This window comes from Xiphophorus maculatus, chromosome 11 (assembly GCF_002775205.1).
Source record: "Xiphophorus maculatus strain JP 163 A chromosome 11, X_maculatus-5.0-male, whole genome shotgun sequence".
NCBI lineage: Eukaryota > Metazoa > Chordata > Actinopteri > Cyprinodontiformes > Poeciliidae > Xiphophorus > Xiphophorus maculatus.
In genome coordinates, this window is record NC_036453.1 from 2,957,927 (window position 1) to 2,976,008 (window position 18,082).

The following is an 18,082-nucleotide window of genomic DNA, read 5'->3' on the forward strand; positions in this document are numbered from 1 at the left end:
TGACAGAAACTCAGAGCAGTGCACCTTTGTGAAGTGGAAAGAAAAGGGCAGATGGTTTTCAATGTTTTAGAGGGGAAAAATGAGAAAACTGAGGTCTGGAATTGTGTTAATAGTTTGTAGAATCACGCAGAGTTTTGGAGATTATGTTACTCTCAACGTCTCACACATGCCAACCAGGCTGACAATAGTTTTGGGTTTTTCATTGTAGCTTAATTTAATTTTGTTGTGATTTTTTTGTTTTGTTTATCTAATTCAGTTAGTTTTAATTAGTTTTGAGTTCAGAGTGTGTTTGGTTCATTTTTAGGTGCAGAATTTAAGTATTGTATTATGATTTTGTACACATAATACAAAACAGAGGAAACTAGTTTTAAAACGATATACAGTACAGACCAAAAGTTTGGACACACCTTCTAATTCAATGGGTTTTCTTTATTTTCATGACTATTTATAAGGCAAGAAATCCCACTTATTAACCTGACAGGGCAGGTTGACCTATGAAGTGAAAACCATTTCAGGTGACGACCTCTTGAAGCTCATCAAGAAAATGCAGAGTGTGTGTAAAGCAGTAATCACAGCAAAAGGTTGTTACTTTGAAGAAACTAGAATATAAGGGGTATTTTCAGTTGTTTTACACTTTTTTGTTTAGTGCATATTTCCACATGTGTTATTCATAGTTTTGATGCCTTCAGTGTGAATCTACAATGTCAATAGTCATGAAAATAAAGGAAACTCATTGAATTAAAAGGTGTGTCCAAACTTTTGGTCTGTACTGTATATTCAATTATTGTTGAACAGCCAACTGACTCTGGATCTTTCTCCCAACTTTTGCTGTCGTCATTTTGTAGACTAACATAAGCACTGCCTGGAGGAACACACAGTGCTGTAATTTACCAACAGCTGACGAGTTATTGTGTAGGAAAAAAAAAATACTTCACATCAGTTTTAAAGGCTAATAAATACATTCATAAACACAAAAAACAAATATTATATGTATATTTTCAGTATGTTTCAGTTAGTTTTATAAAGACATGATATAGTTTCAGTTAATTGTAGATTTCCCCATTAATTTGTGTTTTATTTATTTTAGTTAATGGAAACGTTTTCAGTTTTCCTAATTTCATTCCTTTTAATTGACTGAATTAACCTTGGTGCTGCCATGCTGAAGTGATTACCGTATTTTCCGGACTATAGAGCGCACCGCACTATAATTAGCCGCATCTACAAAGTCTTTTTTTTTTTTTTTAAACTGGAAACGTACACAGAAAAGCCGCACCGGGCTACAAGCCGCATGGTTCAAAGCTTGGGGGGGAAAAGTAGCGGCTTATAGTCCGAAAAATACGGTAATAATACTTAAATTATTAACGCATTCAATAAATATGGTTTTTACGAACTACATTATGTAGTAGGATAGGAGTAAACACACCAAAGAAAAGAATCTCCTCAGTTGCTTGGATCATGAAGATGACATCTGAATGTGTGAGGAAAACAGGAGTTTTTGCTAATAACCCACAAACCCAATAGGATGACAGCAAACAATGAAGATAAAGCTTTCCACTTTGTGTTTTTTTTTTTTTATCTTTGGCAGCTTCTACCAAATCTTTGTGCTTCCTGTCGAGGAGCTCGTGGTGTTTGACTGCTCCTCTCCCGCCAGCCTCGACCCTTCGAGCAGAGCGGAGTCACCGGCTGAGTACATGACCGCCCAGCTTGGCGTGCAGAGCCTCGGAACGGAGGTCAACTTCACGGTGGGGGACGGAGTCCTCTACGGGGGCTTCTACAACGCGCCGCTGCAGAGCGGTAACACCTACTTCGTTGTCCTTCGGGTTGTGAGTCGGTGGAAAACGGTGAGTTAAAAAAAACCCGCTCTGCTACAAAGGAGTAACAGTAGAGCAATGCTGTGGAAGGTGCAACAGATTTAACCCGAGTGTTTCCTCTCCAAGATGTCGAGAAGTTGCTGCGTCGTTTGGGCTAAAGTGGCAGGTGCCTCAGAATGCACAAAGATCACAGGGATAAGTTGATATCACTCACTGAAAAGTTAATTTCTTTCCTTCCCAGGTACATCTTACGTCCTGAGGGTGTCGTCGCTCTGTGCTGCTGCCTCTGTGGCAGCGGTTGCCATGGTTTTGTTAGGGGCATACAACTTGTCCTGGTATGAGCAAAACGTTTTATCAACGCTGCTTTTCACAAAATTAACTTGGAAGAAAATGAGTTGAATTAAAAATAAATTAGAAAAAGGTGCCAATACATTTAAAGGGACAGTATTATGTAATATTGACTGTTTCTTTTTTTTAGCTTTATGTTTGGTATGTTAATAATTCATGAAAAACATACCTGGGGGTTTGCTTTGATTCATTCTTCTTCCAGAAGAAGAACAAGAATTTTCCATTGATGGTTTATTGTTTTTGCAGAGTGTAACTGTATGTTAGAGGCTAACGCTCTTAACTGGTGTCGGTGTTTGGACGTGAAAAGTCTAGTCATTTTCTGACTCTAAACGGGAGAAGTTCTTATATCGATTCATCATCTTGTAAATAAATGAAAAACATTGGACTGAAATCAACATTTTATGGGTTTTGTATAGTTGGACATTAACTGCATCGGAAACCCTTGAAATTTCTCTTGAAACGTTCCAGTTTGGTTAAATGACTTATCTTTTTGTTCCCAGAATAATTTTTCCATATAAAGAGTATGCAGCTTTTAGTTCTAACCGCACCCCCCCAAAAAATGAATGTATAGGAAATGTATTTAGGACTTAATTTTATTCTGTGTTTTCTTTCAGGTGTGTGAACAGGACGTAACCGTTCTCAGCCCCGCTCTCTACAGTCATAGTGAACAAATATAATGAGTCCAAACGGTATATTCTGCAAATACTTCACATATAATCATTCACATCACTCCAAATGAATAAACATATGTTTTCCACCATCTACTGGGTTATTAACAAAGGAATGTGATCCCTTTCTGTCTGCTGTGTTGCTGCTGTTTACAAAGGACGTGCTCTTTGTTCTGTTTTTTAATCACAAAGTGTTTTTGAAAACTGCTTCCTCTTCACAATTAACAGAAACCTCCCACTATGACACACTGGGGTCTGTGGGTGTGACATGAAAAAGTGATAAAAACTGAAAGACCTGTTCATATTTTTTTTTTTACAATGTACTGTTCACTGCATTGTAGAAAACTGTAGCAACCAAAAACATATAAACTATAGATGCTTTATGGAAGTCAATTTTTCTAAAAAATAAAAAATAATAATGTTAACGTGTGACTTTTTTCATGGGTTTTGCTTTGAATCCTCAAACGGGCTGACTTGGCATTTAGAAAATGGTCCACAGGTACTGGGCCTTTAATTGTTTTGCATCCGGAGCAGCTCCCTCTTTTCCACAGGCGGTCACAGGCCAGGATCCTGCCGACAACAACCCCGCTACATCTGGTGCGTTATCAAGTGAGTAACAGGAACACGGCGCTCCATTACTGCTAGAACCCGAATTAAAGACGGGACGGACACGTTGTGCGCAAAGATTGCGCAAGTTACCTCAGCGGTTAGCTGAAAGGCTACTGACGCAGGCCGTTGCCGCGACGCTTTTTGAGGAGTACAGTCATGTAGCTACACTTTGAACGCATGGTTACTTGGAAAATGGGTCATTTTTCTACCACTGTGACCGGAAAGGTGCTCGGCACCCCGTTTTCCTAAGTAGGGGATGTGCACGAGCGGTCCGTTAGCCAGACTGATGAGCTAATTTTCCACGGACGTGGAAATTTGCTCACAAATTGACAATTTTACAGAAAGAACATGTTCAGCTGCAAGCCACAAGCTATTAACAGTAAAGTTACTGCGGTACTAATTAACCCATTTTTATCGTTCAGTGCAGTGAAGCCTTTGGCTGTTGGCTCTGTTCACCGATATTTAATAGTATGTTTATGTCTGTGGCTAGTTCTCATAGTGATGGGAATTGCGGTGGTTTTTCGAGATCCTGACCACTTGGCTCATCCCCCCCAAAAGAACCGACTCTTTCTCTTAGTTCCTAAGCAGCTCTTCATCATTATTATTGCGGCAGTACCATGGCTAGATAAATCGGTAATTTTATTAACAATGACAGGCAGTTATTTTAAAGCAGTGCTAAACAAACAACACAATTTAGAAAGCGAGTGTAAACAAGAGGAGAACGTGAAATTTCCAACTGGCTCCATAGTAAAAACCAGAGAATATATCATTTCAGTCTTTTAAAGAGATCCACCCAAAGATTAGGTTTGCAAACTGTCTTGTGACTAGAAAACCTAATGTACAGATCAGAGATTAGTCTCTTTTGGAAATGTAACAGTGTTTAATGCGTTTTTCTTGATTAAATAGAATTGAATTGAATTAACAGCAGTGCTTTGCAGAAAAACCATCCAATATACAATGGATGTCGACGGTGTGCACACTCTATCAAATTGCATTTTGTTTGTTTGGATTCAAGAACCTTCTATGATCAACAGAAAACTTTTCCCAAAAAACGTTTTTGACAACCTAACTGAAAAACAAATGTGTGAAGGAGCTAAATGTGAAATGGAGCTTAAAGTTTAAGCTACATTTAACTTCAGGTTAATAAAATGTAAATGTATATTTAGTGACATTTGTTAGCCAAATGCATATTCAGCTAATTAAAATGTAGCTGAAAGTACATCTAGCTACATTTGTTAGCTAATGAATGTATGTTTAGCTAAATTAATTTTTAATGTAACTTAGACAAACATGGTGTCTTCCAGGAGAAGAGCATGAATTTTCTATTTATGGTTTATTGTTTTTACAGAGTGTAATTTTTGTTAGAGGCTAACGCTCTTAACTGATGTCGGTGTTTGGATGTGAAAAGTCTGACTCTAAACTGGAGAAGTTCTTATATCGATTCATCATCTTGTAAATAAATGAAAAACATTGGACTGAAATCAACATTTTATGGGTTTTGTATAGTTGGACATTATGATGGAAAACAGTCCTCTCAGACTGCAGACTGACATAATAATAATAATAATAATAATGACCGTTGACAACAGTAGTGTCATTGTGGGGCTGATTCTCTGTTTGAATCTGTCCTGGCCAGGTGCGCTGCTGCGGCTGCCCAGTGGTCCACTATGGCCCAGAACCAGGTGATCCTGCAGTTCCGATTCGCCACGTTCGGGGACTCCATGCTGCAGAAGATGAACCTTCTCCGACACCAGAGACGCTTCTGCGACGTCGTCGTCCGCATCAACCAGCTGGAGGTCCCCGGCCACAAAGTGGTGTTTGCTGCCGGCTCGTCCTTCCTTAGGGACCAGTTCATCCTGCAGCAGGACTCCAGGGAGGTCCAGATCTCCATGATTCAGGAGGCGGAAGTGGGCCGGCAGCTGCTGCTCTCCTGTTACACCGGCCAGCTGGAGTTTCCTGAGCTGGAGCTCGTGCATTACCTGACGGTGGCCAGCTTCCTCCAAATGGGCCACATCGTGGAGCAGTGCACCCAAGCCCTCAACAAGTTCATCAAACCTCAGGCCTCACGCCAGCTGGAGGTGGATCTGGACCTGCGGCGGGAGAAGGGAGGCGAGGGTCCTTCTTCCCAGGCTCAGAGGGAGCAGGAATGGTCTCAGGTGCGGACTGTACCTGAGGGCGAGGAGGAGGACGAAGAGGAGGAGGAAGACGATGCGGTGGTGATGGGCCAGGTTGAGAGGGACAATAACGTCGAGAGCGACGACGACGAGGACGACGATGTCATAATCCAGCCGTCCGTGAGCCCCCTCCAGGTGTGGCGGAGGCGGCCGAGGCCCGGTTTGGTGGATAACGACATCACCATAGTGAAAGTGGAGTCTGTGACCGACGTAGCGGAGAACACCATCACCGGCCACTTCTCCGCCAGCCCCCCCGCCGCGCTGCACTCCCCGGAGCCGCAGCACTCGCTCATCAACTCCACCGTGGACAGCCGTGGCAGCGAGATGGCGGCGCCGCCGGGCATGGCCGGTTACCCGCTCAGCCCGCCTCCCTCGTCCCCGCTCGCCGAGAAGCACGTCGGACACCAGCGGAGCTACGACAAGCCTCTGCAGTGGTACCACCAGTGCCCCAAGTGCGCCCGGGTCTTCCGGCAGCTGGAGAACTACGCCAACCACCTCAAGATGCACAAGCTGTTCATGTGCCTGCTGTGCGGGAAGACCTTCACGCAGAAGGGCAACCTGCACCGGCACATGCGCGTCCACGCCGGCATCAAGCCCTTCCAGTGCAAGATCTGCGGCAAGACGTTTACCCAGAAGTGCTCGCTGCTGGATCACCTGAACCTGCACAGCGGGGACAAGCCGCATCGCTGCAACTACTGCGAAATGGTGTTCGCTCACAAGCCCGTGCTGCGCAAGCACCTCAAACAGATCCACGGCAAGAACAGCTTCGACAACGCAAATGAGGGCAGCCTGCACGAGGGCGGCCTGGAGTTTGATTTTGGACGAATGTAAAGTTTTTTGTATTTCAAGTAAGATGATTGAGTTTTCAAAGAGCCTCACTGTGGTCAGCCTGTACAGTTGACAGCAGAAGTTTACATACACCGCAAGGTTTCCCCCAGAAAACTTGCTAAGCCTGGTGGTTGGGAGCTAGGTTAAAACAGCAACAATAACGTTATAAAAATACTTAAGTAAATAAGCAATGCTTAGCCTGGTGGGGGCACAAGTAAAGCCTGGTGGCCCGCCAGGCTTATAAAACACTGGGGGAAACCCTGCACCGCATAAAAAGACACAGACAGTTTTTTTTCTTACTGTCTGAAGTTAAATCAAACCAAATGTCTCTTGTTTCAGGTCAGGCAGAATTGCCTAAATTATTTCTATTAGTTAAACAACAAAAACTTGGCAAGAAGATTTTTTTCATAACTTTTTTCAAACACAGAAGTTTAAATACAGTTTATCAGTATCAGGGATCCTTTTTTTTTTAGCTGCATGACTTAAGTCAAACCTTTTGGGTTTCCTTCTGCATACCACTAATAGATTAACTGAGCTCACACATTTGAGTCATTTGGAGACACATGTGGATGTATTTTAAGGCCACGTCGGAAACCTGCTGCTTTCCTGTTTGACAGTAGCCTGGTAAAGTCCCGCTCCTTGTTCTACACTTCACTTCGTACAGCAGGTCTGGAAGGTCGTAAGAAATCAGCCACGATGTCAGGAAGAGAACTGTAGAGCTTCCAAAGTCTGGTTCAATTCGGGAACAATTAGCAGATGTTAGAAGATGCTGCTTTTGTGGTACATGGTGAACGGCCTGCGCTGCTCTTTATTCAGCCCAGAGAACCCCAAAGCGCTTTAGGGGGAATGCGTTATACCGGTTCTGTTAGGAGGACCTAACCAGAACTCCAGCAAACTGCTGCGAGACATTTGAGGAAGGAACCCCAAAAGATTGAACTCAACTCGTACAGTTTAAAAAAAACAGTCATAGGTGTAACTTCCTGAAGGACAGGTGTGGACGTGTCCTCACCAACTTTGGCAGGAAGAGGACAGTCCCCTCCAATATTTCCTCCATCGTTTTTTCTTTATGCAACGTCGTATTCAAAGCATTAACAGCCAGGTAATGCTTTTTAAAATTCCCTTGTAAAACATAAATGGCAAGTCTAGTGGATTGGGCATCACGTGACTCACTGCGCGCGCCGTGGCAGTGAGTCACGTGCAGCTGTTGCTTTACATTGAGTCCGGAATATTGGTGGTCAGGGAATGACACAATTAAGCAAAGAGTCTCAGAAGGGACGCAAAGTTTTGATATTGTCAACACTAAGATAGCAAGACAACAAGGTCCAAAGGGATCACATTTCACAGGTTAGTAAAAAGCTTTAATTAAAATATATATATATATATATATATATATAAAATAAAGTGGAGAGTAAGTTAGTCATGCTAGCTTAACTTTAATCACTTTAACATGAACTCTCGCTGCGCAGTTCAGAGTATTTCGGTTCAGTTAACACAAAAATAAGGCGACCCACATGGATTTCCTGACAAATATTCAGAAGAGCAGGTGTTTAAATTAGCTATGAAACCACCGCGAGTTTCTCAGGCGATCACTTCCTAATGATCTCAAAATGGAAATTCAGAAACATAAATCTGCAACGGACAGAATGTTCAGTTTGGTGTTTGTACGGCCGTTTTTGTGGTAAATGTTTTTGTGTGTGTTTTTTCTTGGTGTTAATTCCTGATGCATTTGAACGTAACCTCTGCTCTGCGTTCCCGGGGCTGTTGTATAGTGGTTGCCATGGCAACGAGTCTGCGCGTGACGTTAAGCTGACGGTGACAAAAAATAATATTACCGCCTGTTTTTCTACATTTTTCCCCTGGACAAATTGCATCATTTGTTCGCAGGACGTGGCGATATTCAGAGCAATCATCAAATAGGATGAAATATTTCGTGAAGCTTCGAGGAGCAAAATTTTGTTACGTTTTAAATCATGGCTCCTATTAAGTAAAATTAGATTATGGGCCATTATAAAGAGAAATTCGCTTTGTTCTCTCTTGTTTCTAGCATTGACAGAAACCAAACTATAGATTTATTAGCAGAGAGAATATATATTTTACATATCCAAACATCAGCATCTCAACTTTAAGCCACATTTGATAGGATCCAGTAATAACTCTGTAATAACTGCTCCAACCAGGCCCCAAAACGGTTTTGCGTCTTTATTATTTGCTATATTAAAGACACATCATATCATAATTTATTGAATAAGACTGTCTGCCCCCCCCCCTCTCCTCTGTCCCCACCCAAGTTACACCCTTGAAAACATTTATCCCTGATATTGACCAAATGTATGCTAACCTCTGAGTTCAAACAAAGTTGTTGTTTTTTTTTAAATCTCCAAAATAAAGTCTTGCTGCTTTTTTTGTCATTTAACAAATAGAAATAACGTTGGTAATTCTAACTAGCCTAAAACAAGATAAGTTTGTTCTAATTTAACTTCTGACACAAAAAATAAATTATGTTTGTGTCTTTTTATTCTATGTAAGTAAACGTCAGGTTTCAGCTGTGTGCTTTAAAATGGAGAGAACAACCATATCTGCACTTCACCATGGCTTCAATAATGTGGACTGTTTTTTTTTTTTTTTTTTCCTGTGTACAATACAGTGCAGATGCCTTTGTGTCATACTTGAAACTTAAACACTGAACCACAAACAAAAAGGACCGAAGATCTTCTGGTAATGAATCCTGGCCTGTGTGTGGTCTGTTACCTTAAAAAAAAAAAAAAAAACACTGCAAAATCAAATGTACAGTATCTGTATGTTGTGCTTAACATATGTAGCTGTTCGTTATTATCTGTATGAATATGACAACAGGAAATTCATTAACAGAAGAAACTTGAAGGAGCGTTGGTACTAAAATGTTGCACTGCAGGATGTTTCTGTCGTTTGTGGAGCTGGAGACCGTTTGTATGACATGAGCTGTTTTCTGTAGGCGTAATATCAGAGGTAACATTGGACCAAAGTGACATTGTCTCTGTTCTTTGTTCATGAAATAAAAAGTTCTCAGAAAAAAAATACAATTGTAAACATTGCCTCTTCTTATCAGATGTTTTATTTACAGACGTAAACAGATTCAGTGCTTTAAAAAAAGAAAAAAATTTGCAAAATGCATTAAAATAAAAAAGGTTATTATTTCAGTAGCATAATCTCACAATGAACACTTTAGAAGATTTTCAACCTTTAATTTGAATAAAGTTAGTCAATGGAGGGGGGGAATCTGTCCCCAAAACAGGTGAAAAAAAAAAAGAACAATTATGATGTTCCGCCGTGTCCCTTGGGGGGCTCTTTATACTGGCTGTTGGGTCTCTGAATGACCCGTGTCAGAGTCTGGTCTGCATTACGACAGTAAGTCGGGCTCGTTTCTGGTGAGGGGTGAACTCCACCAAGGCTGCCCTTTGTCACCAATTCAAACACAAGACGAAAAGGCTGCTGCAGAAGGAATTTGAGCAATTGAAGGTAGCTCATATTGTCGGTGAGGAAGCATTCAGGTCACAAATCCAGGCAGAAAAAGAGAAAAGTGACGCCCTCCAACAAGAGCTGGACCAAATCAAAACTCGCTACGAGGAGCTTCAATTGAAATATGAAGCTGCAGGTGAGGAGAACCTGCAGGTCGACATGCAGATGTTTTATGAAGAAAAAATCAAGCATGAGCAAAAGCTCCTTGAAAACCTGAGAGCTGAGAAGGACGATCTCCAAGAAAAAATGTCCAAGGAGATTGCCTGCCTGCAGGAAACAGAGAACCGTCTGCAGAGTGAGCTGGTGCTGTATAAGATTTCATACCAAGAATTAAACAGGAGGTATGAAGCAGATGTTTCTGCCCTGAGAGAGAAAGCAGACATTTATCAGTATGAGGTGAATTGTGAGAAAGAAGCTAATTTGGAAAGAGCAAAGAATGACCATCATCTTATCAATGAACTTAGAGCTGAAAAGAACAATCTGCATCAGAAAATGGCACAAGAGTTCTCTTTCCTGCAGCAGCAATCCACAGAAACCATAAAACATCTCCAAAGTGAACTGGAGCAGGTTAAAGTTTCTTACCAGGAACTTAAAATGACATGAAGGAGATGTTTCTGCTTTAAGACATCAAGCAGAAATATTTAAGCAGGAGGAAGATAAAGAGATGAAAGCTCACTACTGAAAATGATGAGGGACCAAAAGATCATCAGTGAACTTGGAGCCGAGAAGGACAGTCTCCAAAAGCAACTCACTGTCCTCCAACAACGGTGCTGTAGCTGTGAGGTTAATTATAAAACAGAGCTGGAAAATCTGAAAACGGAGCTCCAAGACAGAGATGAACTAGGACCTCCAAGAAGAAAAGTGGCCAGGCATCAAGAACCAAACAGTATATAAAACTACACTATCCCTGTAAAAACCATTTATGACCCTGAATCCATGGATCTGGAACATCTATTAGAGCATATTGAATTTCCTGATGCATCTCCTAAGGAGCTAAATGACTTTGTAAACAAGATGCTGAGAGATTCAAGCAACCTTGACTTGACCACCATTAACTATAGGCCCTCTATGCAAAACAACACATGCACCATTTGAGGACCCAGCATACAGCCCATTATATAACACACCGACCATGTCACTCTGTGAGCAATGCATGACTGGAGAGTGAGGCTGTCTGTCTGTCTGTCTGTCTGTCTGTCTGTCTGTCTGTCTGTCTGTCTGTCTGTCTGTCTGTCTGTCTGTCTGTCTGTCTGTCTGTCTGTCTGTCTGTCTGTCTGTCTGTCATGCAAAAAGTTCTCCACTCTAGAGACTTGGACAAAGTGCAGCATGCACAATGATACCATTGTTCCAATGTCTCTCCACACATTTACATGTCACCTTCAGATACACTCTGAGAGAAACGTCAAGCCTGCCCACAGATCAGGACAATAAAGCAAATTTAAGTTCATTTAAGTTAAGTTACATGTTAAGTCAAACATGTAACTTAATTCCAAACTTAATTTGTAATTCCAATTTGCACAATTTTCTGATCAATGGAAGTGTATATAGTGATGGTAGGAAGACCAGCCTCCTTCAAGATTCAGATGTTTGTGTGTCTCTCCTCCTGGATAATCTTGATAACTTTCCAGATACCTCTGATGAAATGTCAGAAATGCTTTCTTTCCAGGATGCTAGACCAGAAATCTTTGAGCTGGCCTGGATATTCTGGTTTTCAAAAACCCTTTTCTTGAGTCATATTACAAATTAGTATAGCAAGTAAATCTCTTGGTACAGATTGTTTTCACCTGTATAGGGGTGCAGTATGGCATGTATTTCTGTAGATTGTGTGTGTATATTACTGTTTTTTGAGCATTGCTGATTGGATTTAGATTGGTAGCGCTCCAGGTAGATGTTTCCTTTTTGGGGGTGATTGTCTGGTCTGCTTCTGATTGGCTGGTCTGTGCAGGTGTCGAGCTGAAGACGACATGCAGCCAAAACCTTGCCAACATCCAAGGGAAAAAATAGATAATCAAGTGCTTGTTATCCATTTTTTGAGAACTCTCTCAGAAACTAAAAACAAATACCTTGCAATATGTTGGCTGACAGTTTTTTTTTAACATGCCTTCTGACCTTTTTTACTGTTTCCACACTTCACATTTGAGAATTTTGTCTTATGGCTTCAATTGTTTTACCGTTTCCCAATGAAAAATTATTGCGACACAATTTCAATATCAAACCAGAATGAAAGTCAAAATTACCCAATTCACCCAAACAATGCAACACAAACATATCTATCAATGCCAAGAAAGCTGTTAGCACAGAGCTAGACAAGAAAACGTATCCAGTCCTTTCTGTGAAGGGTTTGCTCAAACACACCGCTGTTGGGTGTTACGTGTCCACGTCCAGCATGATTTGAATATAAAGATTTGAATAAAGGCAGCAACTGTCCATTTATCGAGATCGCTCAGTTCGTTATTGTATGTGGTGCAGCGATGAGTAAGTCGACAGGCTGCTGCCAGGGCTTTCTACATTATGCGTTTGACTATGAAACGCCAAAAACTCTGATTATTCCCAGCATACGTGTCGGATTTGTCTTCAGGTTCACGCAGTTCTTGTTGCTGCTGTATGTGGTGGGGTAAGTCTGAACATTTTTAAAAAACATAAACCAATAGCCATACTTTTTATGGTTTTATGAGCTCCACCATGGCTGCCGCCTGCTGCAGGTATGTGTGTGTGGTGCAGAAAGCGTACCAGGACAGAGAATCTGTCATCAGTACTGTCACGACTAAAGTGAAGGGCTTTGCCTTTACCAACATCTCCAACATGCAGCCTCGTTTTTGGGACGTGGTGGATTACAACATCCCCCCACAGGTATCTAGAATGTTCCGGGCTCTGCCTGAAGTTTTGCTACCAAATGACTGTGATTAGAGTCTTGGACCTCTGTCCAACAGGGAGATGATTCATTCTTCGTGATGACGAACATGGTCATGACCCCCGGGCAAACCCAGTCACGCTGTCCTGAGGTAGGACTAAATGTTTAGAGTGTTTAAATGTATTAACATCCAGAGCATGTTCTAACTGAGTCATTATCAGTAATATGATGAAGGATACTGTCCCCCCCAACCCCCCTCTTTGCACTGCAGGTACTTTCATCTCTATAATCATGGGGACAGTGTTCTTCAAACTTTTGCATGATTTCCATGTAATTCATTTCTATTTGAACTGGTTGGGCTTTTTTTGGTCATCAGGGCTCAGTATATCAGATCATGGAAGTCCCAAGTAGTAATGTTCTGTCGATCTGTGTGACCCTGTCAAATTTTCCCACCATCTCAACAATCTGGTGTTTGGTGTTAGTCCTGTTGAAAACTGCTTTCAGAACACGTACGAGTTTACAGTTACTTAAGGCGAGAGCGATCGTACTCGCATGTGTACTCTTTCTCTAAGCGTTTCTTGAGATAACGAGTATATTTTCCTTTTTTTTTTTAGATTAACCCCTTATCTCAATAAAACCATTGGGAAATTAAGTTAACTGAAAACTGAAGATTAACTTAACTAGATAATGTTTTCTAGAAACTGTTTTCTCTCATTATCTCAAGAAAACGGAAAATGAACTCGAGAAAACTGTAGGGAAAAGGTTACGTTATGTTATGTTGCAGTGCAAAACTAACTCCGGTTGTTGAATCAGCATCAGCCTTTAAAGTCAAGACCTATAGGTCTGTCTTCTTATCCCCCGTAAAGGAGGCAGACATGGAAAACCATAAATGAACTCTAGTAACGTAAAAAAAACTTTAGCATTGTCCCTGCAAATTTCCTTTCCAGCTTCCAACCCCTTCCACTACCTGTGTGGACGACTGTGACTGTGTGGAGGGTTATAATGATCCTCGAGGGAATGGTACGCCTCAGGCCCAAATATACCTTTATATACCAGCTTTACAAAGCATCACATCATGCACCATGACGATCCTTCTCCCTCAGGTATACGGACAGGACTGTGTGAAAACTATTCCTCCACTGTCAAGACCTGTGAGGTTCTCTCCTGGTGTCCCCTGGAAATAGACACCAACCTACCCAAGTGAGAGCCGACGTCATACTGCAGGATTTATAGGATGGTTTATGGTTTTTAAGACGAGGCTAACCGTGCCGTTTCCCTGCCGAACAGGCGAGCACTTCTGGCGGAGGCTGAAAACTTCACTGTGCTGATCAAAAACAGCATCACCTACCCAAAGTTCAACTTTCACAAGTGAGCATACTACATCTGAATGTAGAAAGAAAACAACTCCTGCAGGAAGCGGTTTTATTGAGTGGGATTTTAGCAAAAATGCTTGTCTTCCCTCCTCCAGAAGAAACATACTGTCTCACATTAACTCCACGTATCTGAAGACGTGCGAGTTCAACCGCCAAACGCACCCCAACTGTCCCATCTTCCGCCTGAAGCACATCGTCTCTGAAGCCGGCGAGGACTTCCAGGACATGGCTGTGAAGGTACGGTACTCAGAATAATTACCACTGACAGTGGATTCAAAAGTATTCATTCCCTCTGACTTTTTCCACTTTTTTTTATCATGCCGCAAACTCAAAATTCAATGGATTTCAATGCAGTTTTCCATAATAGACCAAAACAAAGAAGTGCATAAGTATGAAAAGAAAGGAAAACAGACCAAATTCTGAAAGACGACCGTGACACTTTGGGTGGAGATCCACCTTCCAGCAGGACCACAACCCTAAACATGCAGCCGGATCTGCAGTGCAGTTATTTAAATCTAACTTTGTATTAGAATGTCCCAGTCAAAGTCTGTGCATTAGTCCATTTCATAACATGTGGTAACGCAAAGAAAACAAAACAGACTTGTTCACTGATGCTCTCCATCCAGTGTCGGCCTTCAGATGTGCTGCGCTGGTAAATGCATCTGCTAAAACTCTGCTGCTGTCACTGCAGCAAAAAACTAAACTGAGTTACTTTGGAAAGACTAAACGTAACATAACGTCGCAAAGTGAACAACTTTTGAAACTCGTGTTGTTTTCCTTCCATTTCACAGATATGGTTTACTTGATTTTGACTATCATTTTCCTTTCCCTTTAGAATTATGTGCAACTTTGTTTTAGTTTGTCACAAAAAACACAAATAAATACATTAAAGTTTTTCTGTCAACATGTTAAGCTGTTGGAAGAGCATAAGCACTATTTCAACTAGGCCTGTCATGATAACAAGTTTTACTGGATGACAAATCGTCCCATGAATTTATCTCAATAAGTGATAATATATTTGTTTTCATGTCATACTATGGTAATGTCATAATAATTCAAGAACGCATTCTCAAAGATCAATACATTTTAAATTTATTTAACACTGTACCTGGAGACATTTTAAATATCCAAAATAAATAAATAAATAAAACAACAAATAAAATGAATTATGACATTTCTGTAAACAAAATTGTCCTTCAAAAAAAGCGCTAGTTGAGACCGAAACACCAGATACGAGACTTTTTGTCATCCAGTTTTTGGTACAAGCAGAGAGAGAGAGAAAAGAGAAAAATGATAAGTCACCCAACTGGAAATTATTGAGTTTGTTTTAACTGATCATGTTTCAATTTATCATGTTGTGCCATTAATCGATTTATTGCTTATTGCCTATTTGCAAGGCACCATAATTATAGCTAACTACACCATTATTCAGATACATTTTAAAAGTACATGGATAATGATAATTTTTTAAATAATATTTGTAAGGATATTTCGTAGCCTTTTTATTGTTTTGCCATTGTTGTCGTGTGATTGTCTCTGTGTTTGTGTTTTTTTTCTATCACTTTTTTTTGCGTTGCATGTTTTAAAGGGCGGTGTTCTGGGTATTCTTATTGACTGGAGCTGCGACCTGGACTGGTGGGCAAGGAAGTGTTATCCCAAGTACACCTTCCGCAGGCTGGACAACAAACATCCAGTCAACAATGTTGCCCCGGGGTACAACTTCAGGTGAATCTGTTTTCCATAGACACCTTCTATGTTTTTTTCCGGAAAAGAACAAACGTTGGGGAAACAAACTAATAAAACCCATTTCTTTAGGTTTGCAAAGTACTACAGGACGGCAGAGGGAGAGGAAGTGAGAACGTTGATCAAAGCGTACGGGATCCGTTTTGACGTCATCGTGTTTGGAACGGTGAGGCTCAGCAGATTATGAAATTAGAAGGACTCTTGAGTAACTTTGCTTCTGTTCACTTTCCACTGATTTGGATGAATTTGTGTTGCTGCAGGCGGGGAAATTTGGAATTGTACCGACCATTGTGAACCTGGGTGCAGCTTTGTCCTTTCTGAGTTTGGTGAGTGAAGATGTGTGTTGCTGCTCCCAGCAAATAGACGACAAGCAGAATGTGAGCATCTTCATATGTCCCCATTAGGTTCCCATGCTTGCAGACTGGTTCATATTGACCTGCATGAAGAAGAGAGATCTTTACAGCAGACAGAAATCAACGTATCTGGTTGAGGAATCTGAGGCCGAATCGGTGAGAGGTGTTCTCTCATACTTTGCACTTTAGCGTGTGCTTCCCAAAACGTTTCAGCCTCTAACCATGAAAAAAGCAGTGACAGAAACATGTGACTATTTCAGTTAGTTGGAGTATTTAATATATTGTTCTTAAAATGGTTAAATAAGGACATGTACACATACTGAAAAATCTTTGGAACGTCTTAAAGCGGCAGTATCAAGTAAAATCAACTTTTTTGAGCTTTACATCATGTTACAATGTTATTCCCTCATCAAGAGAACAAGTTGTGTAACTGAGTGCTGCCTGTTACAGTAGAAAAAAAAAAACATGAACGTTTCTGAGTTTGAAAAGTCAACATTTTTTACTTTTGAAATATAAATTTCCACAGTTTCTCTACAAAAGTTCCAAGATTAATTTCTAAATTCCAGAGTTTTTTGGTGTAAATTTCTTCTCTTTTTTTTCTTCCTACAATGGCTGGTGCAGAACCAGCTTCCATTATACCAGCTTCATCTTTAGCATATTCCTCTTACTTTTGTTCATATTGTTAGAAGTGTAAACATACACATAAAAATACACACATAATAATAATTACACGTGACAATCATTTTAAGCTCCTGCGTGTTTAAAACTAAACATGGAGGAGCTATGCAATGTTTTCCAACGAATCACTTTTAACATCTGATTTATTTTCCTTCTTACTTTTTCTGAATCCAGGCATCACTGAGCACAACGTATGGAACCCAGTAGCAGCCTGGAGTCAGCATGAGAATTCATTTTCTTCATATAAATTCATTCTTGCTCTAAAAATGTCACAGATAGATTGTCAGAAGCCTTAAATAAAACTGTTCATGTGTGTAAAGGGAAGGCTGGTGATTTTTTTTTGTTCCATCTGCCTCTTCACCCTGCGACAATAAAGCAAGTATAAATAAATGATGAAATGTTGTTTTCAAAATATCCTTTAAAATCTTTTACATTTTTTTAAAAATTGTGTTGCATTCAAAATTCAAATCAGGCTGTAGAATACCCCAAATATATTTCACATGCAGGTATTAACAAACAGAACTCAAATAAATTTTCTCTGTAAAGAAGATTCAACAGTGCATACATATTCATTCATTTATTATTTTTTTATTCGGATGTATGTACATCTTTGTGTGTTTGAACAGGGCACACAAAAAGGTTTTATAATATGATTCAGTTTTACTCTTCGAGTTTTCTTTTTCTTTCCTATTTTTTAAAATTAAGATAAGGATTTCACAATCTGCAGAGTCATTTATTAATCAGTAACATTGTTCTGATGTAATTCCTCCTGTCATACGTAGATGTTAAAATTTTAAGGCATGCCTCTTCTGGTCAGGATAAAGAGTTCTCTATTAATTAAATAATATTAAAAAGGTCAAACATTTTACCTCAATCTATCTTGATCACTTCTAAAGCGGCGTGACTGACAAGAGGAGGGCAACTCTTCCAGGATTCTACAGTAAACACATTGGTACAAAAACAAAATAAAGTTAACAAACAGAAAGCAGACATTACAGAAATTATGATAAATTAAAAATAGTCAATGACTTACAACGTTTATATGTGTTTACAACTTTTGTATTTGCACTCTTTGAGATAGTGGATAAATAGCTGAATTTTCTCAAAACTGTAAAAAATAAATGAATGTTGAAGATGATGAAAACTTACAT

The 18,082-nt window shown here is 40.3% G+C and overlaps 3 protein-coding genes across 5 annotated transcripts in view; all 3 read left to right on the forward strand.

Moving 5' to 3' along the window:
* The window catches only part of LOC102232291 (sushi domain-containing protein 1), a 15,118-nt gene extending 11,866 nt beyond the window's left edge, over positions 1-3,252 (forward strand). For both annotated transcript variants that reach the window (XM_023341742.1, XM_023341743.1), the window contains 4 exons: positions 1,586-1,841; positions 1,938-1,977; positions 2,053-2,146; positions 2,774-3,252. In XM_023341742.1, the coding sequence (XP_023197510.1) occupies positions 1,586-1,841; positions 1,938-1,977; positions 2,053-2,146; positions 2,774-2,792 (409 nt within the window). In that variant the 3' untranslated portion in view covers positions 2,793-3,252. The remainder of the gene's footprint in view (positions 1-1,585; positions 1,842-1,937; positions 1,978-2,052; positions 2,147-2,773) is intronic.
* Positions 3,253-3,327: 75 nt separating this feature from the next.
* LOC102223810 (zinc finger and BTB domain-containing protein 26-like) lies at positions 3,328-6,589 on the forward strand. 2 transcript variants are annotated; one of them, XM_023341744.1, is made up of 2 exons: positions 3,328-3,424; positions 5,073-6,589. In XM_023341744.1, exon 2 carries the CDS (start codon positions 5,104-5,106, stop codon positions 6,439-6,441), a length of 1,338 nt encoding a protein of 445 aa, XP_023197512.1. In that variant the 5' UTR covers positions 3,328-3,424; positions 5,073-5,103; the 3' UTR covers positions 6,442-6,589. The 2 variants fall into 2 exon arrangements, with proteins under 2 accessions (XP_023197512.1, XP_005802184.1); XM_005802127.2 differs by having other exon boundaries at positions 3,335-3,436.
* A 5,815-nt stretch (positions 6,590-12,404) lies between these two features.
* On the forward strand, positions 12,405-17,250 carry LOC102232033 (P2X purinoceptor 4-like). The gene is made up of 12 exons (XM_005802160.1): positions 12,405-12,547; positions 12,636-12,783; positions 12,864-12,935; positions 13,732-13,804; positions 13,888-13,984; positions 14,072-14,152; positions 14,253-14,394; positions 15,746-15,882; positions 15,973-16,066; positions 16,161-16,226; positions 16,305-16,409; positions 17,106-17,250. The coding sequence occupies exons 1-12, from the start codon at positions 12,405-12,407 to the stop codon at positions 17,136-17,138; spliced, it is 1,191 nt and encodes a 396-aa protein (XP_005802217.1). The 3' UTR covers positions 17,139-17,250.
* The last annotated feature ends 832 nt before the right edge of the window (positions 17,251-18,082 follow it).